The following is a 12,307-nucleotide window of genomic DNA, read 5'->3' on the forward strand; positions in this document are numbered from 1 at the left end:
CTCCATCCCTTTACTCATCCTTACATCCCAGTTGAGATGATACTCCTCAGGCGAGGGTTCCCGGACCACACAAAGTATGACCCTCTACCGACTCCATCCTTTTCCTTCTCACTATTCTTTTCCCTTCATAGCACCCACTGCAACTTATAAGGACATCTTTATTTGGATGTTATGCTTTAAACGGCTGTCTCTCTCACTGGATGAGATGCTCCAAGTGGTCAGCGACTGTGCTGGTTTATCGCCCCATGCTCTTCATGCCAGCATAGGGGTGACCTAGCAGGGCCCTCAAAGGTGAGGAATGGGGGGAAAAACGTGGAGTCAGCTCCCTTGTGCCTAGCCTCCCTGGGTTACCCGTGTCCCCAGGCTCCTCCAGATGGCAACCCCCAGGGCAGTGCTGAGGGCTCCAGGGCGTGTGTCCTCTCATTCTTCCTCCTGTCCCTCCATCCCTCATCATTTCCACAGCAAGGACAAGGGTCTGTGCTGGACACAGAAAGGCCTGGAACTACTGGCCTCTGACCCCACCCAGCAAGGCCCTACTGTGCTCAGGGGACAATTTCCTTCTCTCTGCCTCCACCACAAAGTCACAGGGCAGGCCTGTCTAAAAACCCCAATGCACACAGACATGCATGCGCACAAAACAGCTCTAGAAGGGAAAAACTTTTTTTTAACGTCTCTGCCATTTTAGTGTCATGTTACTGAAACTTCCCTTCCCCAGTGGTTCAGTTCAGAGCCTTCTCTGTGAAGTCTTTAAACAACAGTGTTTCAGGGTCCTCAACAGCAATAAGATGGGACACCTCTCAGGGTTCTGCTTGCTCCTATTTTAGTCTCTTCTCTCTCAGGAGAGTCCATGTTTCCTACTGGTTGGCAGTTTCAGGCTGACCCAACATGGGTAGAAACAAGAGCACCTGCCATTTTCAAGAGAGGCAAACAGGCTTCACCCAGGATACCTGGGGCTTTGGGGGTCTTCCAAGAATCCCTGTCCACCTGGAAAACTCTTCCTTCCAGACTGGCTCTCTTCCACTTGCAGTCCCTCCTCCTCAGCTCAGGACTGTACTGGCTGGCCCCAGGCTCTGGCCACAGCAGTCCCTAGGGCACCAGAAGAGCACACAGCCTGGGCCCAAACTGCAGCAGTTATGACTCCGGCTTCCAGATGGAAAGAGGTGGAGCCCCGAGGATCCCAGACCCTGCCTGGCTTCAGTCGGTACACAGCAGCAGTTTTCCTGAGATCTTCAGGTCATCAAAGGGCAAAAGGACAAGGGACTGAGAAGGAGAATGGAGAGAAGCAAGATCAGAGGACATGGGAAAAGGTGACTTGGGAAAGGGGACCCAGGGAAACCTGTTGGGCCACTCCCTCCCCACCAAATGACAGTTGAAGACCATCAGGGAACAAATCTTCACACGAATCCTCAAAATAGTGGCCCCTCTGGGCTTGGCAGAGCCCTGAGGACTTAGGCAAGCCTTCCTTTTCTAAGATAATGCCAGAATATCCGAGTTAGGAGGGACCTTAGAGGTGATCCAGCCCATGGACCTGGAATTGTTTGTTGTCGTTGGGGGGTGGTGGAGGGGGTGCTGGGTACTCACAGAACATTTAGGTTTCTTTTTTACACTGAACATTTAAAAACAGGAAAGACTGTACAGAAAATCTGAGTTTCACCTCTCAAAAGAGTCCAAGACCAGGAAAAACTGGGCCTACACTCCTGCTCTGTAAGCCTTTGCTGAAGCTGAGTACAGAGACCCTCAGGGATGGCTCTCTGGGTTCTTATAGGCCTCACCACACCATGGTCTCACACCTGGCCAACTTCACTGATTCACTTTAACTGCAGGGCCCCTGTAAGAGTCCAAATTTGGCTCCCTGGTCCTGACCAGCTAAGGAAACAGGCTCAAGTTCCCACAGTTGGTCAGTGGCAGAGTCCTGCTTATACCCCAGGACTCCTGGCTCCCTGGCCCTTTCAGCTAATGACAGAACCTCTCTCTGCTATGGGTGTGTGAGGCCCTGGAGAGCAAAGCATATGCCACTTACTTCCTCAGTCAGGTCCTGGGGCGTCTCATCCTCCACGTTCCGCAGCAGGGAGTCAGCACCCGCCTTGCACAGAGTGGATGAGATGCCCATGAGACCCCGGCCAGCTGCCAGGTGCAGGGGTGTGCACCCGTTCAGCATGCGGGCATCTACCTGGGCACCAGCCTGGAGCAGGAACTGTACCAGGCCCCGCTCTTGGGTTTCCACAGCCAGGTGCAGCGCTGTCTTCCCACTGGTGCCCTCCTGGGGAGGAATAAGGATGTCAGCCAAGGCCCTCAGAGGCAGTGTGCTGGGCCTGGGCTCTGGATAAGGAAGTGAATGCCACCACTTCTGACTGCTGGGCAGGGGACTTGGGGCTGTGTCAGGTGGGGGCAGGCCCTGGGCTGGGCAGTGCTTTGCTGGCTGCCTCACCTGCACATCAATGTCAGCTCCATTCCGAAGCAGCAGTTCCATGAGTGGTTGGTTCTTCTGAAGGGTGGCAATGTGGAGACAAGCCAGACCTGGGATGGGGTGAGGGTGAGGGTGAGGGCTGCTGATCTGCATCTACCAACTCCCTCTCTTCTGGGACCTCCCTACCACTCAGCCCCAAGGGACTCACAGCCCACTCAATGTCTCTAATCACAAGACTGTTAAAATGCAAACCCCAAAACCCCCTCAAAAGTCTAAGGGGAAAGGAACTCAAAGTTTCCACCTTTTCAGAGTCATGTTATTGAAACTTTCATGCTTCAGGGGTCAGGCTGCTGAATGACAGCCCCAAAGAACACCCTCCTCCTATACACAAACTACAACACACACACACACACACATACACACACACACACACACACCCTGCCTTCAAGCCCAGTCTGAAAGCCATCTTTTCTGAAAAGCCACCTAAGATCCTCATGCCCCCAGCCCTTTCTCAGGGGCCACTTCTTTCTGTGCTCCCCTGGCCTTTTTGCTCTCCTTTCTGGTCTGGGCACTCCCGACCTTTGCTTAGTAATAGAGATTTCGATTCAAATTTACATTCTTCACCTCCTTCAAGGCCCTATTCAGATGTCACTGGCTCCATGAGGCCTTCCCGGACCACCCTATTTAACAATCATATCAACTCTCCTACTCCCCACATTCCTTCCTCTCACTCTGCTCTACTTTTTACTACAGCACTTACTTCCTTTTAACATATTACATAGTTCACTTCTTATATTTATTGCTCATCTCAGTCTTTCTCTATTTTGCACACAGATGCAAGTGTAGCTCCTAGGATAAACGTCTGGCACATAGAAAACCCTCAGTACCTTTCTGTTGAATGAATGAATCAGGTCATCTAATCTCTATTAAACTAAGTATCTTAAGGGCAAGATTTAGTTTTCTGCTCAGCAGGCGGTAGGTACTGGTTAAATTCGAAATCAAATCATCCATTCATTCATTTGGCAAAGATGTACTAATATCTATGTGCTTACAGTGGGAGGGGCACCAATGGACAAGCTGGGACCCTCCCTTCCCCAAGAGTGGGGTCCCTATCTCCTATGCCCTCCTCATCCCACAGGCCCTTAAGACTGTCCACACCTTGCCAGTTTTGCAGCTGGAGGTCTAGAGAGTGAGATGTTCCTCTGCCTGGCTCTGGCCGCCCCTCCAGCAGGCAGCGGGCACAGGCCAGGTGCTGGCGCTGGCAGGCCACATGAAGGGCTGTGTCACCATGCCGGTCCTGTAGTGCCCGGCTGGCCCCCTTCAGCACCAGTGCCCGAACTGCGCCCGGTTGGTCCAGATGTACAGCCAGATGGAGTGCTGTCTGGAGGCACAAATAGAGGGTCATGGGGCCACTGCAGCATGCTCCCACCCCTGGGAACATGCTTGGGCTCAAGAATCACCAGCTGCCAGCATCTTCTTTGAAAGCAGCTTATAAAGGCCATAACCTGTTCTTCCAAGGAAATACTACCGAGCCCTTCCCCGTCACACCCCTCCCCTACCAAGCTCTTGGGATCCCAATTCCGGAAGCAAGGTGAAGAAAGTAGCTCCCTGCTTTTCTTGTAAGTCACCTTAGGCCCTGGAGAAAGGACATGTAGGAGAGTCTAGCCCCTCACCCCGTGGGGAGACCTCTGTTACCCCCAGGGGTTAGGCTGCAGGAGGAAAGATAGAGGCACCAGGCAGTCTCTCCCTGGCAAAACTCTCTGTTAAGGCTCCATTCAGATGTCATCTCCTCTGTAAGCCTTCCCTGGCTGCTGCACACAGACACTGGACCCTATAGCAGCTGGTATGTGTCTCTATCACAACTCTTGTCACCAGGCTGTGTATTTAGCTGTTGATACGAGTCCCCCAGCCCAGGATGCAAGCACCTCAGGACAGAGGCCATGTCTTACTTGTGTCTGTCTCCTCAGTTTCTAGCTCAGTGTCTGGCATATGGTTTCCTAAGTGAGCAGCCTTTGGACTGGTGTGGCTGCTGGGGATGGCTGCCAGGGCACAAACAGGTATCTGGACACATCCTTCTCTCGCCACCAACCTGGTAAAGGTTATTTTGAATGTCCAGGACCTCCTGGGGCAGCAAAGCCAGGCAACAGAGCAGCACCGCTGGGGCCTCATGAATCACTGCCAGGTGGACCAGCCTAGGGGAGCAGAGGCGGGGCTTAGAGTTAGGGCCCAGGCCAGAGGGAGTGGGTTGGGGTCTTGGGGTTAGAGGGAACACATCAAACTTTAACTGGCTACCCATAGGGTAGGTCCAGGAAGTGAGAGTGTCGGCCAGGAAGTGAGGGTTGGTGTGGGAAGTCAGGATCCTAGGGTTGGAGCTCCAGGTTCCCACTGCTGGCCTTCAGGAGGGCCTTGGCTGGGTGGGCATGTGGGCAGGGTGCTGACAGGACAACAGCCTTCCTGTCCAGCCTGCCCATACCCACTCCTCTTTGCCCTCAGGGCTCTGCCGAGCCAGCTGCAGCTCAAAGCCAAATTGAAAGCTGCCAAAGTAGTCCAGAGGGGGTTTCCAGGGCTGAGCACCCCACCACCCCAGCACACAGGAAAGAAGGAGACAGTTGCAGGGTCACCCCGTACCCCCAAGCAACTCAGTGTTACACATTCCAAGGGAGAGACACAGAAACTCTTGGAAGAGGAGCAAGGAGACAGTGCAGCATCCTGTCCTGCTGCCCTTCCCTGGGAGTCAAGAGGCACCTCTCAGATAGCACAGACCAGGTCGGGCCTAACAGAGGCCCTCCATTCCTGTGTGCACCTCCGAGAGGAGGTCTTTGTAGTGCAGAAAATGTATTTGTTGAGGGGGCCAAGAACCTTAATCTAGGGGTAATGGGGGCAGTTGGGAGGGGAAGTTCCAGTCTTGGGGTTTCCCCACGTCAGGTGGGGAAAATGAAAGCCAGTGCTGGAGGGTCTAGGCCGGGACAGCTGCCTTGGGGCATTAGTGAGGGGGGTAGATTGGCTAAAAGGCCCGTCTGGGCTGGGGAGGGGGCTGCTTGGGCAGGAGGGTGGTAGGCTTTGGCGGCAGGCAGCAGGAGAGGCCCAGGAGAGTGACGGAGGGAGGGAGGAACTGCTCTGGAAATCCCCTAGGCCAGGGCCTGCTCTCTGGGTCACATTCTTGCAGCCACCTCCCTCTCTCCCCCAGTATCCCCTCCTCCCACTTCCTCTTCCCACTTCCATACCTCCCACAGCCCAGACACCTCCAACAGAGGGAGGAAAGTGCCCCCTCCTCTCTGGGGACTCGCTGGGGAGCCCGGACACTTCTCCCCTCCACACACACACCCAGTCTGGACACAACACCTGCTTCTAACTAGAGATGGAAAAGGCTGGGGCTGAGAGGCTAACAAAAGATGGCAATGTCAAAAGTCCCCTCTCCTTGGATCAAAGGTCATCAGAGGTATCTTGCATGCAGCCCCCAAAACCTTGGGGTTCTGGGCCTGAGGGCTGGTGATCCAGGCAGAGTACAGAAAGGACTGGGTCACTCCTCTCCCACCCACTGGGTCCACCAGCTATCTTTATCAATGGCCACCCAGGATTAGGACCCTGCATCTCCAAAAAGCAGGTTAGGACAGCCACCTCCTGCCTCCCCTACTCCTATTTATATGAGCACCCTCGACCAGGGATTCCAGCCCTCCCAACTCTATTTCTCATCCCCAGTTCCCAAACTTTCCCTCCTCTGTCAATGTTTTCTTCTTTCAGGGGGGCTAAATCCTCAACTGGCCAACCCATCCCACACAACTGCCTTTTACTTCAACTGCGCTCTGGCCCACTCCCACCAAACTCCATCTGGGTCTGGAGGAGGAAGGGTTAAGTGAGGGAGTAAGACACGACAGTTAGTGGGACTCGGGGGGCTATGGAGGTAGAGGATGTCAGGGACGCTGACTCTAGCCCTCACTTCCCCTTTCTTAGCAGAGGAGGAAGTAAGCTGGGGCAGCCAGCCGCCTGTCTGTCTGCTGGGGCAAGAGTGCCCCAGCCTGGCTCACCCCCTCCTCCTGAGGACCAGCCCAAACCTACACCCTGCTGGCACCCCCCATGCCTAGCTTCCTGGCCCCGACTGGCAACCTGTAACTGGCACCTGTTGTTCCTTGGGACAGAGCATTCTAAGGTCAGGAACTGGGAATCCCAGATATTGAGCAAATAAGGATGTCCCCTTCCCCAGCAAGAAGAAACAAACAAACTAGACTTGGTCAGGGGAATTTTCTCTTCCTAAGGGTGGATTATTGGTAGATTTCCAAGATGCTGGCTGGGTTAAGGGTCCTGCCAGCTCTGCCCACCCCGAAATGGGAGGACAGAGATGATTCCATGGCCTGGCTGGACCTCAAAAGTGGGCTGAGAGTTAAGTCTGGAGTTTGGAAGAGCGAATGGGGACTTGAAGGATCTTCACGGGGGAGTGGGGGTGCCCGACCTGTTGCGGCTCTTGGGCAGGCCCAGAGTTTGCATCCCGATTCAGCCTAGCCCCCATACTCACGTGTCTCCGTCCTCGGAGATGTAAGTGAGTGCTTCCAGCTGCTGAGGGCTCAGCGCCCCCACGTGGGGGAGTGGCAGGCGTGGGACCGGGTCTTCAGCCTCAGGGCCCCCCAGCAAGGACAGGGTCTCGGTGAGCGAGGAGGAGCCATAGGTGGAATCAGCCCGCTCCCCATCCGCGTCTTCCTTCTCCTGCGGTTCCTTGGCGGGCCCCGGAGGATGGGTGCAGGGCTGGGGGCTGCCGTCCGAGGGCCCGGAGGCTGGAGCCGAGGTGGACTCGGGTAGGGAGCGCAGAGAGCGCAGAGACTCAATGCCAGAGTCGTACTGGCTCTCGTCCGCCTCGTCCGGCCCCTTCCGCGCCTCCGACATGCCCGCGGCTCTGGCCCGCGGGGGCCGGGTCTGAGCAGGATCCGGCTCCGGGCTCCGCCGCGCCGCCTTTCCGGGTTGCGGGTCCGCTTGGCAGAACGGGCGCCCGGCCCGCGGCGGCCTCCTTCCCGGGCTGTGGGGCTCCGAGGGGCCGGCGCGCAGCGAGGACAAGGTTCGGAGCGCTGGCCAGGTCCACCCAGCGGTTACTGTGGCCAGCCGAACCGCCCAAGCGGGTCCTCCTCCTCGCCCCGCCCCTCCGGACCAACAGGGTCGCCTCACGCGGATTGCCCCGCCCCCTCCCCGCCCCCGGCGGGCGCTTCCGGAAAGAGGGCCCCGCCCCTCCGGAATCCCCCTTCCTGGGCTCTGCGTAGGCTTGGAGTCTGTGGTTCCCGGGCCTTGACTCACTCCTTCGTTGATTCATTCACTCATTCATTCATTCATTCATTCATTCACTCACTCATTCATTCACTCACTCTTTCCCCCTTCCTCCTTCATTAATTAGTTCCACGCATGTACTGTTTCCTTCTTTCGCTTCTATTTCTTAATTCATTTGTTTTATTTTTATTTTTTATTTTTTTGAGACGAAGTCTTGCTCTGTTGCCCAGGCTGGAGTGCAGTGGTCGATCTCGGCTCACTGCAACCTCCGCCTCCTGGGTTCTAGCGATTCTCCTGCCTGAGCCTCTCGAGTAGCTGGGACTACAAGTAGAGACGGTGGGGGGGAGGTCTCGCCACGTTGCCCAGGCTGGTCTCGAACTCCTGGGTTCAAGCGATCTGCCTGCCTCGGACTCCCAAAGTGCTGGGATTACAGGCTGTGAGCCACCGGGCCCGGATCATTCATTTGTTTTCAAAGAAATATCTATTAATTGTCTGTACAAGCTGGCATCTTTGGGGGAGGGCACGTAGGCGATGGGATGGGGAAGCACTGCTTCCTATCCCCTGCCCATTTATCTCAATGTCTCTTGCTTTCTCATCTTTCCCTATCAGTGCCCAGGAGTACGGGTAGGGAAAGGGGACTCCCATTATCTTTAAAGGAGCAGTTCTCCTGGGTCCTGGAAGACAGTCTCCTGTGTTAACGTCCCACATCACATGGAATTGGGCATGAAAATGTTTTTGTGGAAAGAGCGTCTTCTCAGGGAAACTGTTGTCTAAAAAGCAAAGTGGTTGTGGAGTTTCTTCTTCCTCAAAGGGTGAAACCCTGGCCTTGGGTAGTTACAGTTTCTGGTCAACCCCAGCAGTCAAGGAAGTGGGGTCAGGTTGGGGAGGCCCCAGACATGCTGGGGTTGCACTCTGCTCAGGTCCCCAACACAGCCCCAATCTTAGTCCCAAAACATCTTTCCTCTTTCGCTGTCTCTGGGCCTAGGAAGGCCGTGGGAGCACCCCACTACAAGTGAACCCTAAGCCCATGCCCCATGATTTATTCCCTCATTCCTCCCCACTATTCCAAGTGCTATCAGCCTAACGTCAGCAATGCCCTTAGAGGGTTATCCCCAAGGGAATATGTAGCTTTTCCATCTCCAGCATTGGGGAAAGGAAGGTGGATGAGTGTAGACAGCAACGTTTTGCAGGGGGGAGGCCAGCTTTCCCATGGCCCTTCCCCTGCAACCTCATTTTATTCATCCATCATTCACCTACTTGACAAACATGTATGGAAGGTCTCCTGTAATGTCTGACATTGTTCTTTCTACTGGAAGCAAAACTGACTATCACAGTAATAACCAATAACCACCCGCCATGACCAACAAAAAAATCCCATGGTCCTAAAAAAGCTCCTTGGCAATTACAGCTCAGAGTGGTTGGGATAAGACAGAAGTGAGAACAGGGTGTTGTGGGGGCACACAGTGGGGCCAGCTACTCAGTAGGGTGAGAGGCAAGGAAGGTTCCATTTGAACTGAGAATGGGAAGGGAAGAGAGATAGGGAGAGGAGAAGGACCTAGTCTCTGGGGGGTGATTGGAGGCAGAAGAGTTGGGGGAGGGCTGAGGGGAGAAGATGGCCCACTGTTCTTCAACCCCATGTAGGACCAGAGTGGAAGGATGTGATGAGCATGAAGCCCAGTGAGGAGCCACGAGGGGAAAGGCCTGGGAAATTGAAGCATCTCCTTCCCTTGAGTCAGCATGATTTCAGATGTTCTCAGTCTCCTCCTCTGACATGTTCCTCTCCAGTCCTCAAAGTCTGCAGCAAAAGTATAGTAATAATCTCCAGACCCAGACCAACTGGGTTCAAAATTTGGCCGAGCGTGGTGGCTCACACCTGTAATCACGCCTATAAACTTTGGGAGGCTGAGGTGGGTGGATCATTTGAGGTCAGGAGTTCAAGACTGGCCTGGCCAACATGGCGAAACTTCATCTCTACTAAAAATACAAAAATTAGCTGGGCCTGGTGGCACATGCCTGTAACTAATCCCAGCTACTTGGGAGGCTGAGGCAGGAGAATCACTTGAGGGTGGAGGTTGCAGTGAGCCGAGATCGCGCCACTGCACTCCAGCCTGGGCAACAGAGTGAGACTCAGTCTAAAAACAAAAACAAAAACAGAAAAACCCACGCGAAATCTGACACTATCATCCCCATTTTAATGTTGGGAAACTGAGGCCCAGAGAGGTGAGTTGACTTGCTCAAGTTAAAATAGAAAGTGCAGAGTTGGCTTCTGATCTAATCCAAAACTTTTACATATTTTTTAGTGAAACCTTCTTTTCTTTATCAAGATGTAAACCACATAGGGTGGGAGTGTCTGAGCCCTCTGCAAGGACGTAAGAACTCAGGAGTGTGCAAGGACCTCCTTTTTATTCATACAGAGGCTGAATTTAAGGAAAAACCCACTCAACCCAGCCAGGTGTTTGGCCCTGAGCCATAACAGGTGTGTGGCAGTCCCTTTTATGGCCACATGAGGTCAGCATCGAGTCACCCTGGCCCCACTACCAGAGCTTGCACTCTTGACAGGAATCCTTTCCAACACTCCAGGAATGGGGAGGGGGACCGTGGCAGTGTTATCTGAAAGGGTGACCTGGGGACTTTGACTTAGGCCACAGCATGGTTAGGGACCTGACCTCGCCTCCTCAGCTCCAGTATTCTCTGAGGCTGGGCCCCTCGTCTTTCTCTCTGTTGTTTTCTGGTTCCCTTTGTGCCCCCACTCCCCACCTCCACCCACCCCAGCTAGGCTCATCTTCAGGAAACAGGCCTGGTTTCCATGGTGACCAGCCGGTCAGCTGGCTCCTTCCACCGCCCCCTCCTTCACCCCGCTTTCCTGTAGCTTCCAGGGAAGGGTACTGTGTGTGAATGAAGAAGGCAGGGGTAGCCTTTTGTCTCTTGGGAGCTCTAGGGTTGGCCAAAAAGAGCTACACTGTCCCTCCTCCAAAGCCCTTTGAAGTGGAGACAGGAAGGCAGTGGGGGTGGGTGTCAAGAGGAAGATTATGGCGCCTAAATGGGGAGCACGAGAGGATCCTCTGTGGGTTTGGAAAGGCCAAGGTTAAGGGCTCCGCTCTCTGTGGGCAGTGAGGACTGAATTGCGTGGAAGGGGTTGAAACTGGAACACGAGGGGCTGGAGTTAGCTGTGAGGCCAGCTTCCCAAAAAGCATGGGCAGGAGATGCTGGAATGAGTCACCAAGTGAGATTCTGCCTCTGCCAAGGGAATGAACAAGACCCCGCCTCTTCTGTCTGGATAGCTGCCTTCCTCTGGGCAGGGAGAATGGACCCATCAACCTGGAGAGGACCATGCAGACTGGATAGCTCTAAGCAATAGGTGGACAGAGAGCCACCTTCACTTCACCTGGAAAGGGAAGAGTAGTAAAATGAAGGCAGGGCCAGGAGTGGGACTAGAGGGGTGGGAGCAGTGGCTCTCCTGTCCCCAATAAGGGGAAGGAACATCCTGGGCAGATCAGTGTGTTTGTACCCTATCCCCCAAAATCAGACATCGAGGCTTTGCCCCAAACTAACTTCCTACCCACAAATATTCCCCATAGATTTTGAGTGGGAAAGATCTGAATTCTAGGACTAGCTGTGTGAGTGCTAGCAGGTGACCTTGAGTAAGCCATTCACTCTCCCTCTGCCTTGGTTCCCTGTGAGTAATTGGGGAGAACAGTTACTGTTTGTCAAAGACTCTAATGACACATAGTAGGATTCCACAGTGACTGTGTACGCACAAGATTGATCATGCATGGCTTTTATTATATTCTTCATAATGGTTGTTTTCATGTTCTTTTCTCCCCGTTAGAATTTGTGCTCATGTTCTTTTCTCCCCATTAGACTTTGTGCTGCTTGCGGGAAGGAAACTGTGTTTCATTTCTGTACTGGGCACAAAATAGGTACCCAACACCTGTTTACTGAATGGAGACATCCAGGAATGAATGAATGAATAAATGTCAGGGTCCTTTCTGCTGTGCCAGGGGACACAGGGAAAAGCAGTGTGGGGTGGATGGCCTGAAAGGATAGGTTGCCTGCAGTAGCTCAGCCTGGCCTGCTTCCTACACCCACAAGTCAGAGCCTTAGAAATTGTCCAGTCAACTTCCTCACTGCACAGATGAAGAAATTAAGGCTCAGAGAGAGGAAGGCACTTGCCCAAGGTCACATAACTCCTTAATGACAGAGACAGAATTGAGAATTAGAACTCAGGTTTCCTGCCCTCCAGCCTAGGGCATTGCACACACTTCACTGCTTCTCTGGAGCTGTTCTTTTAGGGAAGAAAGATGGTTCAGTGAAGGCCGGTTCCAATGCCCTCCCCTCTGCCCTCTGTTAGTCCTTTCCCACATCTAGCTTCAATCTCTTCCCTTTCCCCCTATTCCATTCCTCTGGAAGTCTAGCTTCTGCCTTAACCCTTCACCACGCAACTGGGAGTAAGGATCTTCCCTAGGGTTCCAAGAATCAATTTCCTCTCCCCACTCCTGTGCCCCGGGAACTTGGGGGAACCAGAGATGTGTGTGTGTGGGGGTGCTGTTGGTTGAACCTCGGGCACCCAGTCCACGGAGAACAGATGGAGAGGGGTTGCGGCATAGATTCTCCCAGGATGGGAGCGCGGGAGGGAGGTGCAGTGAGCAGGGC

General features: G+C 53.9%; 1 protein-coding gene across 1 annotated transcript; it reads right to left on the bottom strand.

Annotated features, from left to right (window-relative positions):
• Window positions 1-644: 644 nt before the first annotated feature.
• NFKBIE (NFKB inhibitor epsilon) lies at window positions 645-7,700 on the bottom strand. The gene is given in 7 exon segments (XM_054490195.2): window positions 645-1,260; window positions 2,021-2,260; window positions 2,429-2,517; window positions 3,566-3,788; window positions 4,497-4,599; window positions 6,918-7,612; window positions 7,614-7,700. Coding segments are annotated over 7 exon segments (1,503 nt in total). The 3' UTR covers window positions 645-1,194.
• Between the last annotated feature and the right edge of the window lie 4,607 nt (window positions 7,701-12,307).

The sequence above is a fragment of the Pongo pygmaeus genome, chromosome 5 (assembly GCF_028885625.2).
Source record: "Pongo pygmaeus isolate AG05252 chromosome 5, NHGRI_mPonPyg2-v2.0_pri, whole genome shotgun sequence".
Classification (NCBI taxonomy): Eukaryota; Metazoa; Chordata; class Mammalia; order Primates; family Hominidae; genus Pongo; species Pongo pygmaeus.